At 45.8% G+C, this 22,361-nt stretch overlaps 1 protein-coding gene across 1 annotated transcript in view; it reads left to right on the top strand.

Annotated features, from left to right (window-relative positions):
• The first annotated feature begins 1,747 nt into the window (after nt 1-1,747).
• LOC125294625 (AP-4 complex accessory subunit RUSC2-like) overlaps nt 1,748-22,361 on the top strand; it is a 28,858-nt gene continuing 8,244 nt past the window's right edge. The window contains 10 exon segments of the mRNA XM_048243508.1: nt 1,748-1,888; nt 10,693-11,157; nt 11,199-11,750; nt 11,752-11,805; nt 11,807-12,682; nt 12,963-13,518; nt 15,120-15,650; nt 19,632-19,835; nt 20,260-20,409; nt 21,583-21,659. Coding sequence (XP_048099465.1) covers nt 10,876-11,157; nt 11,199-11,750; nt 11,752-11,805; nt 11,807-12,682; nt 12,963-13,518; nt 15,120-15,650; nt 19,632-19,835; nt 20,260-20,409; nt 21,583-21,659 — 3,282 coding nt within the window. The 5' untranslated portion in view covers nt 1,748-1,888; nt 10,693-10,875.

Genomic DNA, 22,361 nt, shown 5'->3' with positions numbered 1-22,361 from the left:
ATCATTATTTACCTGCAACAAGGAAAGTCAGGACCATTAATTATGACTGCTGCCAGCACAGTGTGGTCATATAGGTTTTGTCGTTGTTTTTTTTTTTTTTTTTTTTCTGACACTGAAACACCGGGGGGCACATGAAACAGTAGGCATGTAGCCCAACTAGGCTAATACGGAATGTAAGCTTTTGGTCCCGGGGTCTTGGAATAACTCACCAACCACTACATCCAAGATTACATCATTCTTGCAGTATGCTGGTCTCAAGGAGGCACATCAACCCATCCCATAATGCCTCATTTTTGAAAGATGTAAACGCAAAATTTGATTTCAGTTTTTGAACAATTGTACATAGCGCAACAGTGCAGCCATGTACTTAAATATACAAATATACAGCACAATACACATACACAAATATCCTCTACCCACCCCCCACCCTCCCCAGTCCCCATGCATCCTCTTCCTCATAACCTATCCGTACAAGTATATATTTGGAGTAAAGTGAACCTACATCTTGCCGCCCTCAATCAAAAAGAAAGAATAGGGTATACCCCACATACATACAAAATATATATACATAAAAAGAGGCATAAATAAAATAAAATAAAAACATTTGGGCCCTTCTTGTGATGAGAAGTTGTGTAAACAGCTAGCCTGGCATTAGGCAGCATGGGAAAACCCAGGCTAGTGAACAGCATGAGATATACTGTATCATGTAGGATCACAACGACAACTTCTGGACACATGCCATTTTTTCTGAAGTTCTGAAAATTCTCTCAAGAGTAGCTTCTCTTCTAGTTTTGAAATTTGGTATGTCTACACTTGGCTACATTTGCTCACATCTCCTTGGCTCACTCAACAGAGCTGCCGCCAACAAACAATCATAGTTCAGCAGCTAAAACAATTTTGTGCCAATATCTTAAGATGAGCAGGTTCAAAGTTAACGAAATTTTACATGCTGCATTGCAATCACTTTTATAAGATGTATGATGAATGGATAATAAACATTAAATGGCAAGTAACAGATGGGGGCCCATTGAGACCCAAGACATACACATAGATAACAGTAGTAGTAAACTGATAAGATGATAAAAAGATAAGACATATTTATGGGGGTAACTGGGCAGAGAAAGAGAAAGCAGTCCATGATGTGAAGGGTCCCTGATGATGTTGTGTGCCTGCCACAGACACAGTGTATGTTGAAGGTCAGTGATGGCAGGGAGCAGGACTTCAATATGTGGTGAGCAGTTTCTATTTCTACCACTCGTTTTTGGGCTTTTCTGTTCTAGAATCTGAGTAGGCAGGCATGCTTTTGTCATTTTCCAGAGAAAAAAAGAGACAGATAAAAGAGTGCATTTTTCTCTAGACTGGAGATGTTGAGGGACCAAGAGAGATCCTTGGAGATTTGTTAAAAGTATAAGAGTGATTCATAAGAGTCATTCTACATTATTGTATTTTCTCTGTGGAACAAAGTATAAACAAAGCCAGAAGAACACATCTCACCTAAAACATTGCTCCTTGGTATCACTAAATGCGTGGGACAATACTTTCCGTAATTTAATTTATTTATATATTTTTTTGTTGTTGCACATGCAGCACATTTTGCGCATCGTCTGTATTTGCATAGTCTAGCCTACGTATATACTTAAAGATAACAGGCATTATTTTGGTTCCTTGAAGCCTGGTCCACAGTCGACTTCCAAAACATGCATTATCTGAGTGGGTGGGGGTGGGGGTGACTCCTGACGTAGCATTCATGGTCCAACCCAACATTGGCGACGATGTTATATCGAGGGGTGGAATGACTACCTCATCATGGGAAAAAGATAAATATCTACATCATTTTAAGTAAACAAAGATTCCAGTATGGATACAAACATTGTCCCAATCTGTTAAGGTAAGTCATTCTTCTGACAGTAAGCTTCGTGTTGATTCTGCGTTAAATAACAGCAATGTGTCGGCGAAGAGGCAAGCGTAGCTCGGTGACAAAGCGCACCGCGCATCAATGCAGACTGAAATTTGGTAATGCTGTTTTGAAGGCTACAGCTGACAAACGAACATATTCAACACAGCTGACATGTTTCAAATAACGATTGTTTAAGGATTATTTAATTGACTCGTCAGCCAACAACGGCAATTCTTCTTCGCCCGCAATATGCCGTATGTGAAAAGCAGGATACGACGGTGGTGCAGGCTACTGTAAGCAGGGATGGTCTGAGCGTAAACCCTTTTCAATTTAGACGTCCCCTTCTTCGGTATATCTCACGACATTGCTTCGGTGAGAGACAATAGGTAGCTTTATGTTAAAGGCTGGTATGTATTGGCATATGTCGCCCATTAGCTAGCAACACAATCTGAGACGATGAGACACTAACAGCGCTGATAGCCTATGTTCGCTTGATGGCTGGGGAGCCTACACATCCTCCGTTTCTACAGTAAATTTTAGCAGATGCCATGTAGGCCATACATATCTTACAGTTTGAACTAAAGCCATATGGCTCTGTGACTGCTCAGTTAGACGATAATCTCAAACATGTGTTTAGGCTGCACTGCGTGTAGAAAGCGATCATAGGAACAACATCTTGCTGGGACAAGAATAGGGCGCCTCTGCTGTCTTTAACAAAACCCGAATGCATGCCAGATCGATGTAGCCCACAACATAAACTATTCTAGATTGTGGTGAATGGAGTGGGGTCTATATCGATAGCCTAGTTTTAGTCTGTTTCCAGGTGTGTTTTTCCAGTTATTGGACTGCCTAGTTTGAGAGCCAGGCGTAGGACACATGGTTTGAGGGATTATTCAGCACCACTGAAACGACTTGGGCCTATTTTGTATTTTGCCTTGTGCTTTCGTATGGTAAAATAATTTGCTCTATGCTGTAAAATCAACAGTTAGCTGATTTCACCAGTTTCATCTCTGTCCGCGTTCCCTGCCCCACACGCCGGTACGTTTTTTGGTACCACCGTGCACTGCTGCCGCATCAGCCAGATCCGTTTGACCGACATACGGGAGAGCGAGGACAAGGAGCGGCTGCCAGGCCCGCTGCTCCACACAGACACATCTCTCAGTTAGAGAGGCGTTTATTTTTCTTCTCTTACGTAACGCAAATGGTTCTCGCCTTCTCAAGATTAGAACTTTCAGGTCACTTCCCCCACCTGATGTAAAACACGATTTTTGGAAATCGTTTGAAATGGAAGTCATGGGTTTTTGGCCAAGGCCCCACTGATGATATAACAAGTGGGATTGTTTTGACATTTGTTGTGTCTGCTTCTAGTCCAGACAATATTCAGATGTCCTATCATTTTAGTGTGTGTGTGTGTGTGTGTGTGTGTGTGTGTGTGTGTGTACAAAAACATTTAGTGAAAAAGCTTTATATTTTTACATGTTTACATTATGTTTTGACTACATTATATTAGTCGTTATAAGTCATGAGAACATACTGTATGTGCACACAACACTGTTTTCTGAGCATTGTAGCACACATAATAGGCTACTGAGTTCAGTTATGGCCATTTGCCTTGTAAGTATTGACATCCATTACTGAATGTCCTAGAAAGGGTGTGTCTAATATCAGCCAGAGCCAGAAGTAGCCAGTAAGTATGGAGGAAATGTATCTGGGAATAGTTTATACTGTATTCGTCCATGCATGTGAATTTCTTTAGTTTTCCTGTTTCTTTTCTCAGCTCATTTTGAAGGTCTTACTCATCCTTCTCATATCAATAGGATTTTACTTTTGGTATAAAGAATAATGTCAGATTTACTAAGCCTGGATTCTCACCTTAGGTGTCAGGAAGTTTTGGCTGTCTAGATTGAGCACCGAAGCCAAACCTGGTACTTATCAAACTTAGCCACCCTTGACCACAAGGCCACGGTTACATCAGCCCCCAACAGAGGCTTCCGGAGTTTGTCAACTTTATAGGCCTGGCCAACACAAAGACACATAATAGTGTGAGACATGGACCATTAACCCACATTAACCCACTCTAACTGAAATGGCAATGATACCATCTTTTGTTGAGTCATGTGTACTGGCCTTTCTGTATACAGCGCTTACAAGCACTGTGTTGTCTAGTCATAACAAATGCATTAAAACTTATGAAATGATCAGTGTTTCTCAGTCTAAGAGAACCCTAAGTCACGCTGTGACACTGAATGGGCTCTTTCAGTAAACCTCATGCGTGCATTGTGTGAGTGTGTAATGTGTGATGATTGGTATTACACTCTGCACATGCCTTCCCCTGAAGTCTCAGTCACAGCTGCTGCTGGTGCTTGGTTGGCAAGCCCTCAACACTAGGAATGCAGGTCACAACCTTACTGTTATGTAAGTCAAAGTAGAGACAGGATGTGTGTGTGTGTGTGGTGGGGTGACTTTTTTTTTCTTAACCTTCCGCTCTCAGATTCAATGTATTTTATCAAGCCAGTTGCAAGATGGCATAAACCTGCCTTGCTTTAGAAAAGAAAGTTTGGGAATTCTTTTATATTTAGCTGTCAGAATTGTGCAAAGTTGTGAGGTATCTGTTGCACTCCACTTAAATTCAGAATAGGCGAATTAGTTTGCCAAATAAGGAGTTTTTTAGATGTGATTTACAGTATAGCCAATCAGATGGATAGGTTGGCATCCAGATGGCATGATGGAAATGTGACCACTATTAGAGAACAGATGGTATGTTTCTTCCTATAGACCCTTTCATGAGAGTTCCATTATCAGCATCATAGTTGGCCCCATAACACTTCCTTTTTAACATTCCATATTTATCTTAATGCAGAGGAAGTAGATTGGGGCCCAAATAGAACGTTCAAGCATTGTTTTTGTTTACCTTGTTGAAAGGGTCCATAAGGATACAGTGTGGCTCAGGTGTGCCACCGGTGCTTTCTGTTTATGCTGTAAAGCATTTCATTTTCACAGTTGGTCAGTGATATGCTTACATTTGAGCTGGTACTGCCACAGCAGCGCTGGAGACCCATGCGTGCTCCAGTGCTCTGGTTTTGTTCCCCTCCTGCACATTGTGAATGCCTGCTTGAGCTCTGCTGTCAGTTCTATTCGCGGTAGAGTGATTTCAGCCTCAGATGACCAGGCCGGTGAAACAGCTGGCCAGTACCATGGCCTTGCCTCTGAGTGTGCGTGGAGGGCATGAATCATCCTGAGACGTCTGACTTATTATAGAGTGTCTGTGTTTTTATTTTTGTATTGTCTGTCTTAGTTTCCAAGACTCGCACTCTTGACTGTGTACGCATGTCTTCCAACTTCACAGAATGCAGCAACAGCAACAGAATGGGTGTGGGCTCTGCTAAGTTCCATTTTGTCTAAATCATAACAAGTCAGGAGGGGAGTTTAAAGAAATGTACAAATAAGGAGGCGTGACTCACAAGTCATCAGTGAGTATGTCAAGTATGACCTCACTTAGAATGATCTGATTGGGTATTGTCATCTGCAAACAATATATCAGTATAGATTTTAATGGTACATTTCTTGAATGTTATGTATCAGTAGAGCAAGTCCTTGAATGACTCAGCAAATCAATCAATATGTGCTAGCAGTCTTTCATATTCCAGATTTATCAGTTTCATGTCAGTCTTCTAGGACAGCTTGGACAGATAGACTCTTATGCAATAGAGATTAATTTTCTTTAGACAGGTATGAGAGAGATTGCATTTGATCAGCAGACAGGTGTTTTTTTAGAAGGGTGAGGGCTGTCTGGGGACAATATGAAGAGTTTGGTTCCAAAATGTTATATCCTCCATTTTAATGAATTTTCAAAAATCTTTTTTTTACATTTTGATTTCAAAGTGTTTTCAGGGAACAATATAGTATAACATGCTGGACAACTAATACCCATCGAAGATGTGCACAGATGCACTCACAACAGCTAGAGCTTTCACTAGAATGAAAAAGCAATTAGAAATGTGAGAGTGTTATGCAGAGAGCTAGGCACAGCGATGCCTTCATCTGCATGAACTTGCACTTCTCCCTCTTTTGTTCCATGGAGGCCAAGAAAGGGACTTGAACTTATTTGACTGTCACAGACAATGAAGAGCACTAAACTCATTGGGGCAGATTAAACCTCATTCATCCTCACTGTAAGATAGCGAGAGATCCAGCCCATCGGGTCATTTTGTCATGCATGGCACGTACCTACATGGGTTGTGACCATTCTATTTGTGCCCATTCTCACATTGCCAGCCTAAAGTGTGTGTGGGCTCAGAGTAGTCAGATGCGGATTCCTGGAATGACTCAGGAACTGCTCCGAGGCGTGGATCCTGTAAGCGTGAGGTCATTACAGAGCCCATGTGCATGCTGTGTGCTGGCTGGAAGTGGAGGCAGGTGGGGGGTATCCTGTATTGTGGCGTTCCCTTTCCTGAAACAGGAGAATGGAGCCATTGAATAGATCACCCCTTCCCCCTTCTCTAATGCCATTGGTTGGTCACATTCTTGCTTTGGCTCTGTCATTCTCTTGTTCTCTTCCTTTCTCTCTCTGGCACACAAGCTCAAAGACACTTTCCATTTTACTGTTGATAGTTTTCTTTGCTTGTTTGTTTTTTGTTGGCACTTGTTGTTTTTTGTTGGTGCATGTCACCATCTGAGGCAAACCATAATTCCTCACTTGCAGTGCAGTAACCATATTTACATTTCTTCTGCTGTCAGTTGATATCTGTGTCTCTCTGGCTCATGGTCTCCTCTCCTCCTCCCTTGCCACCCCTCTGATGAGGCATGATGGTATATTCTGATAGTGTGAGCACGCTCAGTTTGAGCAGTGATGCTGAAAACCTGCAGGATGTCAGGCTGGCTGAAATCTGAGGTGGGGGAGAATTTCTCTCACAGAGTGTGCATAGGCACCCTGATGGAAATGCAATCTGACTTAGTGTCTTGTGAAGTGTGGAAAGAAATAGAATCAGATTTTGCGTTAATGAGGACTGCGCCATTACATGTGTCTCTCACTCTGTGTGTGTGTGTCTCTCTCTCTCTCTCTCTGTGTCTGTGCATGATCTTTCTATTTCCCACGCTTTTATGTTGCTATGAAGATGCTTGTTGCTAACACTAATGTTCCAAGGTTATCTGTGTAATGGCTACTAACTGCACTTAGATGATTGTACATTATCACATTATTGATTATCAGTGTATGTTATGGCTATCAGTAATCTCCAACTACTTAAAATAAAAATATGCTATCTATGCTAGTACCATTACTTGTATATGTATGTGTGTAGGTCAGTGAGTTGCAAAGGTTCTCTTCACAGCATTTAAAAAGAGTGTGAAATCCCAAGCTCATAAACATTAGGACTCTTGGTGGACTGACCTCTACAGCTCCCAGCCACCCAGGTCATTTTGGTGCACTGTAAATCTGCGTGGTCATTCAAAGCAGCCAAGCAGCGGCCATCCACCGCTCTGTAGGCACAATCCTATAAGCTGCTCTAATGCATTTAATGCATGTCCCAGATCACATTGCATACAAACTGGCTGTAGCCCTCCCTCCCTAATGAGGAGGTGTCTGGCAGCCACGGCCGACGCGGCTTAGATAATCCTGTTTACCTGCAGCCCACACACTGTCTCATGGACATTAGACTGCACATCAGACCACAGCTACAAGACGTTCTCCTTAAAAAACAGTAAATAAAATAAGTATATTTTTTTTACTGAAAGAGTTCATGACAGCCAAACTTTATACTCTTAAACATCCTAAAGTGGTATCAGTAGGTGTATGTACAGTAGGAGGTTGTTTAGGTTAATACACAGCTGATGGTCTGATGGTTATATCACACATATCACACATATCTCATACTGACAGGTATGTGAAGAAGAAATAAACATTCCACTCTTGAGCCGGACGGGAACAAATATGCCAAATTTTGGACAGTGAAGATGGATGTGTAAGAATGTGTGAGGTTTTGTTGGATTGTTAATCCTGCACATTAGCCTAATATCAAGTGCAAACAGCATTTATCTGCAGATATTAGGTCTTAACTGCTTGGTTTTGTGCTAGCTGAGCTGAGCAAATGTCATTTAATTGGAAAGCTATTTAAGTAAGAGCTTAGTTCTGTTATTATCTAGAGCTCAGCTAATGCACTGCAAGGAAAAACCTTACAAGCGACAAGTGGAAGCAAAGATACTTAATTCAAAACATTCTTCAGAGGCAGAAAATGTTAATCAGCTTCTCGTGCCTAAGATAAGAAAACTAAAATATTCTTCATCAGGGTGGTTTGTTAAAGCAGGATTTACAGTGAAAGACAGGGGGGAGCTCCCATTAAAGATTAAAGATGTAGAGAGAAGATAGATTTAGCAGGAGAGGGGAGAGAGAGGAGAGGAGAGAGGAGGGTTACATAAGACAGCAGCATCCTCAACACCCATCTGACTCATCCAGTGAGGCACATGCAGAATGGGAGAGAGAGAGACACACATAGAGAGAGGGCCTCGGACATCTGCAGGGATTTTCACCCAGCCTGTCTCCCAGTTACCACACAAACAAGGCCAGAGGCAGGAAACAGACTCAACAGATGCACAGAGAGAGAGAGAGAGAGAGAGAGAGAGAGAGACATAGAGATACATGCAGCAATACTCTCCCTTCTCTGATGGCGAGAAGCATGTGCACATTAGACCCATTAGACACAAACCACATCAGACTCATGTCAGTGCTCATGTCAGTGCTCTAAAAAAGTATAACCATGCGCACAAGCTTTACTCCCAAAATGCTCCCACATCCTCCATATGGATGAATAACAGAAGAACAGGCAGCAAATACACACAACGAATTCACACTAGCCTGTACTGTCATGTCATGTCCTAGTGGTCAGAGGCATGTGTGGATGATGCGTCTGCGCACTGAGGTGCTCCCAATACAGACGCTTCATTTCTCTGTGTCTTACTCGTTTTTACATCTGCAATGATACAGCTGTCATCCTCACAGTATGACACCCTGTAGTGATACTCAAGGGATGTCTCAGATCTCACACTGGCTTTAGATCCCACACTCAGCATCACGTCCCTTCAACCTGGACCGATTTAGCCACACTATGCAGGCTTTTTATCGCTTTACTTACTTTTTTGTATATTCTTATTTTACTAAATGACTAACTTGTTTTGTTTTAATGGGCTTTTTATTTTGTTATTGTAATTTTTTTAACATCATCCAGCCTGCTTTGTGGGAATATGATCACGGAATAGATTGTGTTACTTTGTTCTCCACATCGGAAAACCCTGTCAAAACAGTAGAACAGCTGTTTGCAAGGCTTTGCTAAATATATCATTAAAATTAAGCTAACCAGCTTTTAGCAGTGCCAGCTGCACTGATGTGTTCAGTGCAAGCCACGTCAGTTGCTTGTTAGCATGCTAGTTCTCCACAGTGCCTCCTTAAATTATAGCCTGTGTGTGACAAGTGACAAGTCTGCTTATTATTGCCTTTGCATCTCTCATTGTTCCTGTGCAACTGAAGGTCAGCTATTTAAAGCGTCTCAGTGCCTACCCCACTGCCCATTTCTCAACGGTCTCACACCTCGGCCCTCGTGAAGCATAAATGTCACAGCTGATTTCCTCAGGAGCATGAGTGCAGGGCTGTAATCATGACAGAGATTAGAGTGGATTAGATATTGGTGGGGTCAGCAGCTACTGTGGGGATGTGTGTTTTTGGCCTGGCACCCCTCGCCTCGCTATCAGTGCCTGGCAGTGGCACTCATCAGGGAACGGTGATCCCCGAAGCAGAGAGGAAGAGAGAGGGAGAGAGAGAGAGGGAGAGAGATAGAGAGACTGCCTGTGATCGGATTTGCCATGGGAAGCCTGGGCCAAGCATCTGTGATTGGTGGCTATTCTGGAACACTCTGGAGTGGACGCCAAGGAGGAGACAATGGGACTGCACATTTGGGGCCGTCTTTTCCTGAAACGGATGGGTCATGAGGGTGGAGATGGACTGGGATTTACTGGGGTGGGGACTTCAACATTTGATACACAGCTCCTGGCTCCTCACAATTCAGTAAGAGGGCAATTCCATGGAAAATTAAATTTTTTGTAACATCCATAACACCAATAAAATGTGATGGTATGGCATGATGTGAATGATTACATGAAATTTGAGTATTTGCTAATTTTGGCTGAAGAATGTACATGAGAAAAAATGCACAACAAATGAATGTTATCATTCACATCATACAAATGCCAAGGCATTTCACTGGCGTTATGGATGTGACAAAAAGTCCATTTTCCGTGGAATTGCCCAAGAGTAAAACTCTTCTGTATGTGTCTATGGGATTTTTTGTCATTAATTGCATCCACAGGACACGACAATGAGCTACGATTAGCTTGGTTTTAATCCTGCATACAAATGTACAAAAATCTCCTTACAGGGTTTCATGGCTGAATTTTCATTTTTGTGTTTTTACACACAATATGGCATTGGAAATGTTGTGTATTTTTCTTTCAACGTTCATTAGCCTGTATGAAGCTTCTCTCCATGCTAATTATAGAAAGTGAAATTCATGAGAATACGAGCGAGCAATTTTAGGCACACATGTACATTTGCAGACAGGCTTCTGAATGTTCCCTTTGGAATGTGGAATGTGACACTGCTCACTCTCTCTCTCTCTGGCCACATAAAGGCTTGCAGTGTTCTCCAAATTCATAGTTACTCGTTCTCATCCATAATCAGGGAGAGTGTCTCAAAATTCAGATTGTGTGGACACCTCGTGCCTAAATGTTTTCCATTTTTTTCTTTGCAGATTTTCCTTTGTGGCCATGAAGGTGTTTGTTTGTGTACGGATCTGCCAAGACCTCAGCGTCCTGGAGCCACGTTTGGACAAGTGAACTAACCCTTCTGAACCGCCTGCATTCATTTGCCTTCGCTTGTTTCTACCACACACACACACAAACACACACCCATACACACCCATCCACCAGAGAAGATGAACAGCTCTCCGAAATTAGCCGGGGAGACCCTCATCGTCCACCACATCCCGCTGGTGCACTGCCAGGTGTCCGGTGGGCGGCAGTGCTGCGGCTCTCTGAAGCGGGGCAACCCCTTCAGCCCGCCCGAGAACCTGGGCCTAAGCCGCACCACCTCGCTGCCCGAGCGCGACGTCCTGCTGCACGAGCCGCTGGTCTACAGCAGCCTCATCCAGACGTCCAGCAGCAGCAGCAGCAACGGCAGCCAGAACTCTAACGACACAGGGCCCGGCGAGGGGGGGGTGGGGGTGGGTGGGGGAGGACGGGAGGCAGGAAGGAGGAGGGGGACAAGGAGGTGAACGAAGAGGAGGAGGAGGAGGAGGAGGGAGGACAGGGTAGCGGTGGGAGCGTGACCAGTGATGCCTCCTTCACGTCAAGCAACTCTGAAGAGCTTTCCCACCGGCATGAGGGTTCCGGGTTCAAGCAGAGGGACAGGAGCAGCCGTCTGCGCCACAACCCTTTCCTCCTGAACAGGGAGGAGGAAGAGGAGGAAGAGGAGGAGGAGGAGGAGGATGGGGACAACCTGAACGGCTACCTGGAGGATTCGTCCTTCCACCTGCACGGTAGCACCAATGACGCCCTCAACAACGATACGGGGATGGGGCCTCCCTTTCACCTCCATGACCTGGACTACCACCCCGAGCCTTTCCTCCTACACGGCAACCATGGGAAGCCCTGGTACTCTTCCTCAGGAGGAGGAGGAGGGTCCAGGAGGCTGACCCGGAGCAGTGATGGCAGCCGGGGAGGGAGCTTCGAGTTCCCCTCCTCGGCTCTGGACGGCCTTGGCCTCCTGGCACTGGGCAGTCAGCATCGCCACGGCAGCAGCGGCTCCACGCCTTTCCATGGACTGCGGCGAGCACGACTGGGGAGAGGAGGAGGAGGAGGAGGAGGGAGGACGATGAAGATCAGCCCATGCGGAGTGGGCGCAGCTCCAGTGGCTCCTGTGGCCTGGCCCAGCGCTGCTCCTGCTGCAGCCTCTCGCAGCCGCCCTACCCGGAGCCCTTCACCGACGCCTTCCCCGACTGCTACCCGCTGGGCTACGCCAGCGACTCCTCCTGCAACAGCTCTGATGGTGTACTGGTCAACTTCAGCACCATCTACAACAAGATGAACAACGTTGCTGTGGTGCCCCCCACCAGCACCACCACCACCACCACCAAACCCCACCTGAACCTCAACAGCTCCTCCGAGCCGTCCTGCACCTCCCTGGTGTCCGAGCTGGCCCCGGGGGGCAGTGTCGGGGTGGAGTGCACACGCGGCAGCGGGGCCTTCTACCTGGACCTGCACACCTCACCCACTGACCCCCCCGAGGCAGGCCATGTGGGAGGGGCCCCCGTCCTCCACGACCCGGCGGCCACGTCCGCCTCGTCTCACAGCTGCCTCGGCCTGTCCCAACAGCAGCAGCTGGACGCCATGGAGCTGGACGCCAACTGCAACTCCTACCACCACCACCTCCAGCAGCCAGGCGGCGAGCATGCCCTCTCCCTGGTGGAGGCCTCTGCTGAGGGCGACGCCACTGCCCAGCACCAGAGCCAGGCCAGGCTGGTGGTGGCCACACAGAACTACTACAAGCTGGTGACCTGTGACCTGTCCTCGCAGTCCTCCCCCAGTCCCGCAGGGTCCTCTGTCACAAGCTGCTCAGACGAGCACAGTAAAGGCAGCCCCACCCAGCCCGCTGAGTATTACCTCTTCAGACAGCACAAGGAGGAGGAGGAGGAAGAGGAGGAGGAAGAGGAGGAGCGGGAGGAGGAGTTCAGAATCTGCCAGGTAAGTGATGTGGGAAACTACTGACCTGGAAACCAAGGTCATATTCCAAGGTAGCTCTTAGGTTTAGATTAGAGCTTTCATATCAAGCATGACAACAGAAAATACTTAAAATTCAGCTCACCAATTCATTATATATATATATATATGAAAAATATATATAACTTCAAAAAGCATTCCAAATAGAATTGTATGAAAGATAGCATGATGCATGAATAAAGACTTACTCATGCATTTTAAAGACCTCTAGAATAAATACATGGTCTCCTTGTATTCTCACCAGGGGGAGGCCCAGTCAGACGAGAAGAGGCAACCAAAGATGGGTACATCGGCCTCCGACCAGAATATTATCGAGGGCCAGGTGTACGTCAACATCTCTCCACCTATCGGCCAACTGGCCAGTGGGGCGGTTGGTCGCCCTCGCTCCCGCAGCTATGACCGCAACCTAGACAAGTCGCCGTCATCCCGCATGGGGTCACTGGAGCGCATGCTCAGCTGCCCGATGCGTCTGAGCGAGGGCGCCGCGCCAAGCCCTGCCCCCCCACCCCGTGTCACCTCGTTCGCTGAGATTGCACGCAACAAGAGGAGGACCGTCGGGGGAGCGGGGGGAGCCGGAGGCTCTCCTTGCCTGAGAACGGGGGCCGAGGCCTCCACGGCGCATTCCACACACTCCCAGTCTTCGTGCGAATTCTCCCCCATCCTGGAGGGCCAGAGCCACAGCCTGCCCCCACTCACCCACTGCTACAGTCAGGGCAGTTGCGACACTTCCCCACCCGGCCACAGGGGCGGCGCACTAAGAGACTCACCTGGAGGACGAGAGGCTCGCACCAAAGCTGAAGGTACATGAATTTTAATATTGAATATTATGGAAATATTTTAGTAAAACTTTAAGTAAGTCTTTCAAAGTATTGTGTCATCCATCTGCATTTGCAGGTGACTAAACAAACAGAAATGTGCTTTTCTCTCAGAAATGCAGAGGCAGTATAGGCAAATAAAATTAATATAATGGAGGATATAATTAACCAACTCTTTTTGTTCTAGATTTCGTTCATTTTGCTCACATTCCTTTCAGAGTAATATTCTATGTGAATATATTAATCAGCAGCAGCAGCAGCAGCAGCAGCAGCAGCAGCAGCAGCAGCAGCAGCAGCAGCAGCAGCAGCAGCAGCAGCAGCAGCAGCAGCAGCAGCAGCAGCAGCAGCAGCAGCAGCAGCAGCAGCAGCAGCAGCAGCAGCAGCAGCAGCAGCAGCAGCAGCAGCAGCAGCAGCAGCAGCAGCAGCAGCAGCAGCAGCAGCAGCAGCAGCAGCAGCAGCAGCAGCAGCAGCAGCAGCAGCAGCAGCAGCAGCAGCAGCAGCAGCAGCAGCAGCAGCAGCAGCAGCAGCAGCAGCAGCAGCAGCAGCAGCAGCAGCAGCAGCAGCAGCAGCAGCAGCAGCAGCAGCAGCAGCAGCAGCAGCAGCAGCAGCAGCAGCAGCAGCAGCAGCAGCAGCAGCAGCAGCAGCAGCAGCAGCAGCAGCAGCAGCAGCAGCAGCAGCAGCAGCAGCAGCAGCAGCAGCAGCAGCAGCAGCAGCAGCAGCAGCAGCAGCAGCAGCAGCAGCAGCAGCAGCAGCAGCAGCAGCAGCAGCAGCAGCAGCAGCAGCAGCAGCAGCAGCAGCAGCAGCAGCAGCAGCAGCAGCAGCAGCAGCAGCAGCAGCAGCAGCAGCAGCAGCAGCAGCAGCAGCAGCAGCAGCAGCAGCAGCAGCAGCAGCAGCAGCAGCAGCAGCAGCAGCAGCAGCAGCAGCAGCAGCAGCAGCAGCAGCAGCAGCAGCAGCAGCAGCAGCAGCAGCAGCAGCAGCAGCAGCAGCAGCAGCAGCAGCAGCAGCAGCAGCAGCAGCAGCAGCAGCAGCAGCAGCAGCAGCAGCAGCAGCAGCAGCAGCAGCAGCAGCAGCAGCAGCAGCAGCAGCAGCAGCAGCAGCAGCAGCAGCAGCAGCAGCAGCAGCAGCAGCAGCAGCAGCAGCAGCAGCAGCAGCAGCAGCAGCAGCAGCAGCAGCAGCAGCAGCAGCAGCAGCAGCAGCAGCAGCAGCAGCAGCAGCAGCAGCAGCAGCAGCAGCAGCAGCAGCAGCAGCAGCAGCAGCAGCAGCAGCAGCAGCAGCAGCAGCAGCAGCAGCAGCAGCAGCAGCAGCAGCAGCAGCAGCAGCAGCAGCAGCAGCAGCAGCAGCAGCAGCAGCAGCAGCAGCAGCAGCAGCAGCAGCAGCAGCAGCAGCAGCAGCAGCAGCAGCAGCAGCAGCAGCAGCAGCAGCAGCAGCAGCAGCAGCAGCAGCAGCAGCAGCAGCAGCAGCAGCAGCAGCAGCAGCAGCAGCAGCAGCAGCAGCAGCAGCAGCAGCAGCAGCAGCAGCAGCAGCAGCAGCAGCAGCAGCAGCAGCAGCAGCAGCAGCAGCAGCAGCAGCAGCAGCAGCAGCAGCGCAGCAGCAGCAGCAGCAGGGGCACCCGCGGCACCAGCAGGCCCACCACGAGGCGCCCACCTCCGTCCGGCCCTCCCCGCTGGGGAGCTACTCGCCCGTGCGGCTGCAGGGAGCACCCAGCGTCAGCAGCTGCTCCACCTGCAGCCCCAGTCCCGAGTGCTGCAGCGTCACCTCTGCCGCTGGGCGGTGCAGGCCCCCGCGCAGTCTCTCCTGCCCCATCTCCACCGGCCTCCTGCCCGCCACCCTCAGCCACAGTCCACCTGGCACCGCCGTCGCCGCTGGCACCCAGGCCAAACATGCGGCCTTAGTGCCCACCCCTCCTACGGCACCTGCGGTGAAGAAGAGCCCGGTGTCCGCTGGCTCTCTGCATGGCAGAGCGGGCGGCTGCATCCATCGTGCCAGCCTGCCACCCCTGTCGTCCTTGCCCTCTCTGCCCAGCTCTGGCATGGGCACACTGGAGTCTCTGGAGAGGAATCAGCATGAGAGCATCAAGAACATCATGCCAACCTATGGAGCTGCCCGCCCAGCCAACGGTAGGTACCACGGTTCTGCCTGTGAACGTGTTCTCTAAGGAGCATTAGGTATCCTGGGTGTTGTTGACACATTTATTATCAACAAACAGCCTATTATTCTTTAACATCATTCTTACTCCAGGAATGGGTGATATCTATTACTTTTATGTCACCTGGATACGTTCCTGCACTTCAGTTCTCTCTCCTCAATCATATAGTCCAGGCAAAGTAAGGTCTGACCCAAAACTAATTGCAACAGAATTTATTTTCACATTTTTATATTTCAATTGGTGATCTAAACACCATAGTAAAAGTCCATGAAAATCCAGTTGGTGGAAATATGTTAAAATGAGGGTTGTTTTAGGCATTATCACCTTAGCAAATACTGACAAAACTGTAATTAGAATGTTGTAAAATAAGCTTTCTAAAGAATATCTGATCCCATCTAACTTAACATGGAATTTTAGAATATTGCATTGTTGAGGAACATTCTTTTATTTTCAAAGAGTTAGTACATTTCTCAGGCTTATTTCAGACTTGTTTGTTGCTAATTGGTGTCTATTTTTTTTATTTTGGCCCTTTGAATCAATGGAAATGGTTGTTCAGTCTTTAAATAGAGCCAGTGTGTTTTTGCATTTAAGTGTTCCACAATGTTAAAGTTGAACAAACATATAGTTAAGCATTATTCAGCCTAGGAAAGTGTTTTTGGTGGTCTGATTTAGAGGTCACTGAATCATATACAGTATATCACACGAAAGTATCAGTCCATCATTTTCCATGACTTACAGGCTTATAGTAATTGACCTCTTGCCGGGGGGTTGACTGATCTGTTGTCCAATCAGACTGTCTGTCCAATCAGAGGGGCCTGTATGATGCCTCTTTACTTTGCACAATTTTGGCTAAAACAGTAATCAGACAGCACAGTATGTTTATGTAAGTGTGAATGAATGAAGGAAAATTGTAAAGACAAAGTTGAAGATGGACATGATAATGTCCAAATTCGACAGACAGGTGCAGATAACTGCAACTAGCCTCCAAAGAGGTGACTATTGTTGTGACGTCTGGCAAAAGGCGCATGCTATACTAATAAATATAGTTTAAGATTAATAATTGAAGTGCATGCCTATGCATGGGTCATGGTTTTACCAAAATCATAGATCAGCCAAAATTATACATATTCTACAAGCATATGCCCTACATGAAATATAGCATTAATCAACTTATGTCCCATCTTCCTCCATACCATGCATAATACATTCTCCTCTATTCTGTATAGGTGAATCAAGTGAACAGCTGATACATTTTGGCCTGCACTATTAAGGGAAACAAATTAAACATCATAAACTATATATTTTCTAAAAGCATATAACCTCTAGAAGTGATTTGACACCAAATAGGACATGTCCCATCTTCCTCCATGCAATGCACAATACATTGGCCTCTATTCTGTAGAGGCGAATCTAGTGTAAAGCGGACACATTTTGACATATACTGTCTAGGGAAAGCAAATGAAACACCCTAAACTATATATTTTCTGAAAGCACAAAACCCTCTAGAGTATAGTCAACACAATTTAAGACATTTCCCATCTTCCTCCATGCCATGCACATACATTGCCCTATATTCTGTACAGGCGAATCTAGTGTAAAGCAGATACATTTTAGCCTATAATGTCTATGGAAAACAGACTAAATACCCTAAACTATATATTTCCTGAAAGCATATTACTTGTAGATGAGATATAACACCAGTTAAGACATGTCTCATCTTCCTCCATGCCATGCACAACACATTGCCCTCTATTCTGAATTAGGCGAATCTAGTGTACAGTGGATACATTTTGGCATGTATAGTCAAGGGAAAACAAATTAAACACCCTGAACTATACATTTTCTGAAAGCATATACCCTTTAGATGAGATATTACACAATTTAAGACATTTCCCATCTTCCTCCATGCCATGCACAATACATTGCCCTATATTCTATGTAGGTGAATCTTGTGTAAAGCGGATACATTTTAGCCTATACTGTCTATGGAAAACAAATTAAACACCCTAAACTATATCTTTTCTGAAAGCATATGCCCTCCAGATGAAATATGATACCAGTCCATATGTGCCTCTCGCCTATTCACTTTTAACTGTCATTAACAATTTGCAAATGAGTGTGAATGGTGAAACTACTCATTGTGAGACGTATTTCCTGATATCATGTAATTTGTAATGTTTTGCATGGATGTGCGCTGGTGCACGTTCCTGTGGATGAGAAAAGCAGGGTGTAGTTGTGCACCCGCCCATCACTGTTGATAATGCACTCTTAAAATAACACATAAACAATTCGCTATGGATTTCTGACCAGGTAATTTTTGGTCAGTGGCGTAATGCGTTTTAGGTAGTGTACGATAGTAATTTTTAGATAATGCACTAGACCCCTCCTTAATGGCTACACCCCTTGGTGCGTTGCTCAATAAAAGAGATGACGAAAAACTCGAGTGTACAATAGAAATATGTGTTGCATCATGATGATTATACACTTTGCGCCGCGCTGTTGACTGTTATGATAGGGCCCATAGCCATTATAACCTCTTGGCAGCCATTTTGGTGGCCATCATTTCTCAAGGTCAGATTTTACTAGATTTTTAGTATGTCGTTTAGCATTTCTAACAGTACCAGAATCCATAAAAAAAAACTTTTGTATCAATTTTTTTGATGTTGAACCCTATATTGACCCGCCTAAAGTTACTCAACTTGCACTGGATCATCTTCCTGAATCTCAATATTATCACAAATGTGGGCAAATTTCTAAGTCAGCCCAAGTCAGTTATGATGTCATCACATCACCAAAAGTATTGATTTTACCAAAAATATTTGTCAATATTTTAAACTACAAAAATACATACCTATAAAGTATTTTGATACAAAATACGAAGCCGTTTTTTTCAACCCAGTCAAATACAAATTACGAATATACAATATATTTTGTATTTGAAATATGGAATACATGTAATAAATACTGCTCATCCCTGTAGGCATCACTTGTTCTGAGATACAGTACCATGTTTAGTTCAGGAGATAATGAAGAATATAGGCGGAATTCAGTTATAGTGGAACATTTAATGGTTGCCACGGCGACCATTAGGGTTTTTTGATAATGGTTTTATATCTGAAAATGTTCAGGGCTCCAAACTGTACAAGTTCACTAAGTTTCATGCCTTTATGAAAGATTTTTACCTAATTTTCACATATCCCCTGTACTATGAAAGTTCAATAAAACTGCCAAAGGTGCAGCTTTTTGCATTTGACCTATGCACAAATCATTCCAATTTTGACAATGTTCCACCACTTGGATTTTCATGGACTTTTGGTATGTGATATGGGAAGGTTTCATGAACTGAATACAACAAAAATAATTTCTGTTGCAATTAGTTTTGGGTTGAGTGTTTTTTTCTCACAGATTGCCTGGACTAATAGGGATATACTGTAGCTGTTTATTGTGGGCTTTGCTTTCAGTGTCACGTGTCATCTCCGTGGTTTGGCTCAAAACCAAGTGTTCAGCTAATCACTTGTCATTTTCTAACAACAACTCTCTAACCCGCTGCTTCAGTTTGCATGTTGTTGCAGCTCCAAGTCAGATATTTCCAGAAATGTCTGTTTTCTTTGGTCTTTTTTGCATATGATTCTGCTCAGTAGCATATTGGCAGTGCTATTTCTGTTACTGTTGCCTAATGAATGAAGGCTAATAACTGTTGACCTTTCTCCGTGATGCTTTATTTTAGCTCCGTCTCTCTCTCTCTGACTAATGGGACTAACTTTATTTTCCTCTCTGTTTCACATCATCATTCTCTTCCCTCCTGTCATCTACCATTCTGACCTCTCCCTGCCTTCCTCCATTCTCTCCTTTCACCTCTCACCGCCCTCTTCTCCATTGACACTATTCTATCCATCTTTCTATTCCTCCGCCGCCCCTCCCCCGACTATTCACCCCATCCACCCGCCCACAGCGCACCACCTGTCCCCCCAGGCGCTCAAGTGGAGGGAGTACCGTCGTAAGAACCCTCTCGGGGTGGACAGGGGCCAGTCCGGCTCGCCCGCCTCCCTGGCCAGCAGCCTGGACACCAGGAGGGGGTGCGGCGGCGGCAGTCGGCTGACCCGCCGAAATGTCTTTGACTTCCCGCCGGCCGCTCAAGCCCTGAGCCGACTCAACGGTGCTCACCGTGTCCTCTTGAGTCTGGGGAGGGTGCAGGGAGTTTGGGGCAGGATGGGGAAAAAGGAGATTTGTGTGCAGTGTGCACATGTGTGGTGTGGTGTGGTGTGGTGTGGTGGAGTGCGAAGGTGTGTTTGAGTATTTGTGTCAGAGATTATTTCTTGCTGACCCAGTATCCAGAAAGAATTTATTTTACTGGACAACAATCTTGCATATTAATTAAGTTTTTATTTATAGTTTTTTTTCTAATTAAGTCAAATGAAACACACCCACACACACACACACTCACACACACACACACACACACCAGCACCAATAATTACCGAGTTGCAAAGACCCTGCTGTGTGTCCATGTGCGCATGTATGTGTGTGTGCTTGTTTGTAACTGTAGATATTTGTGTGTGTGTGTGTGTGTGTGTTTACAGCTCACTCGATGAGGCAGTTCCAGCAGTGCTACAGCGACTTCCTCCCTGATTACTTCTCCCAGACAGAACGCCCTCCTGAGGAGTTCTGTCTGTCTCCAGACGGATCCTCTGACGAGTCGTCCATCTCTGTGGACCTTCTTCAAAAGAGAGGTGTGTGTGTGTGTGTGTGTGTGTGTGTGTGTGTGTGTGTGTGTGTGTGCGTGTGTGTGTGTGCCTGTGTGTGTGTGTTTGTGCCTGTGTGTGTGTTCATAATGTGTCTACATATTGCATCTCTGTGTGCGTTTGTGTGAGTGTGTGCAGGTGCGCGCATACCCCAATATGTGTGTATCATTGTGTATCAGCAATCACACCCAATCATAGGGCTGACACTGATGTGTCTAGAGCTCCCCTGCTTGTTTAGTCCACATCATTGGCCCGTGGAGATTAGCATCAGCCTCTACTCTCATCTGCAGCACTATTTCCAGCTCTCATAATCGGAATGCAAATAAAGATTTGATTGAGTACCTGATTCCTTCGGGCCTTGAGAAAAAAAGAGTTTGACAAAAATGATTACAGTGCCTTGAGAAAAAAACAGTACAGTTTGACAAAAAACTGATTACAGGGCCTCAAAATAAATAAAGATTTGATTGAGTACAGTTTGACAAAAATGATTACAGTGCCTAAATATTCCAGTTGGCAGAGTACAGTACACTTTCCAGTACTACATAGAGGAAACACACACACAAACACACACACACATATTGTAGACCTACATGTGCACACATGCACAAGAACACACACATTTATCATTCACTTGAGGTTTGAATTGCTGGTTAGAATATTGAGTGTCTCCTCAAGTGGGCTGGACACACACACACAACACAAAGAGAGAGAGAGATTGAGACAGAGAGAGAGAGAGAGAGAGAGAGAGACAGATAGAGAGAGAGAGAGAGAGAGAGAGAGAGACAGATAGAGAGAGAGAGGGTACTGGTGCTTTGATGGCTCCAGGATGCCTCTTCCCCAACCCACCCTGACCCATTTTTTTAACTGTGAAGGGAGTGATTGACAAGCCTAATGAGAAATAGCTCCAGAGATGTGCTGTGGCATAGCTGCTGCACATAAGGAGCAACTGTTAATTACTTGTTGTCTCTATAAATAAACAGTAAATAAAATCAAAAATGCACAGGCTTACTAAATGCTGGTAGGGGAGTCATCAAGTTATGACAACCCAAATAGGCTTGGGTACTGCCAGTGTGCCAGTTATTTCATTTCAATTATGTTTTACCATAACTTCAATGTCTGACAGACTGTTGCACATTATTTCTAATGAACTCATTTTATCAGGTCTGGTGAAGGCTATTAACACTGCAGTGGATCTTATCGTGGCACATTTTGGAACCAGTCGAGACCCAGGAGTAAAGGTACCTATCACTGCTGAGTATATGCAACTCTTATTGATGGACCTACAGTATGTTACATGGCACTGGAGATTTTGTGTTCATTCGACCAGAGGTAGGACCCTTTCAACAAGGTAAACAATCTATTTGGGCCCCAATCTAATTAAGATAACCGGAAGTTTACTTATGAGTGGAAGAAAGGGTCCATAGATACACCATGTCAAATATTAATTCATTGGGTGTAATGGGTGGGAGTAAATACACACAGTTTGCTTGTTGTATTGGTGTATTTGTTTCCTGGGGACTCATGGGCTTTTTTGTATTTCAAGACCAGGCAAGACCACTCATCACAAAGCTTTAAGATAAGGACTTATCCAGTTAAAATGTGTCTTAGTGCTCACAGCATGACACAGTACATTTTTCCATATCTCTGAGACCAGTTGGGGCAGTTTCATGTCTCTGTTGCTGAGATAGTATCGTGCGTCAAGATGTCAGTCCCAAGTATCTTGTAGGGGCTGATTTTAATGAGTATTGCGTGCATGAAGTTTAAGGGTGTGCACAGACTAGGTTTATTTTTGACAAGAAAAGTTGCCCAGGGCACTTTTTTATTTGAAAAAATGCTTGCAGCAAGAAGCAGTTGACATAACAACGTGTGTTAACAACGTGTGGTAAGCACCCTAATATATGACATTTCAGTTGAAAGTTCCATGGCTCAAGCAAACAAAG

The sequence above is a fragment of the Alosa alosa genome, chromosome 5, assembly GCF_017589495.1.
Source record: "Alosa alosa isolate M-15738 ecotype Scorff River chromosome 5, AALO_Geno_1.1, whole genome shotgun sequence".
Taxonomy (NCBI): Eukaryota; Metazoa; Chordata; class Actinopteri; order Clupeiformes; family Clupeidae; genus Alosa; species Alosa alosa.
Note: the sequence above shows the minus strand (reverse complement) of the source record. Positions and strands in the feature narration are given on the sequence as shown.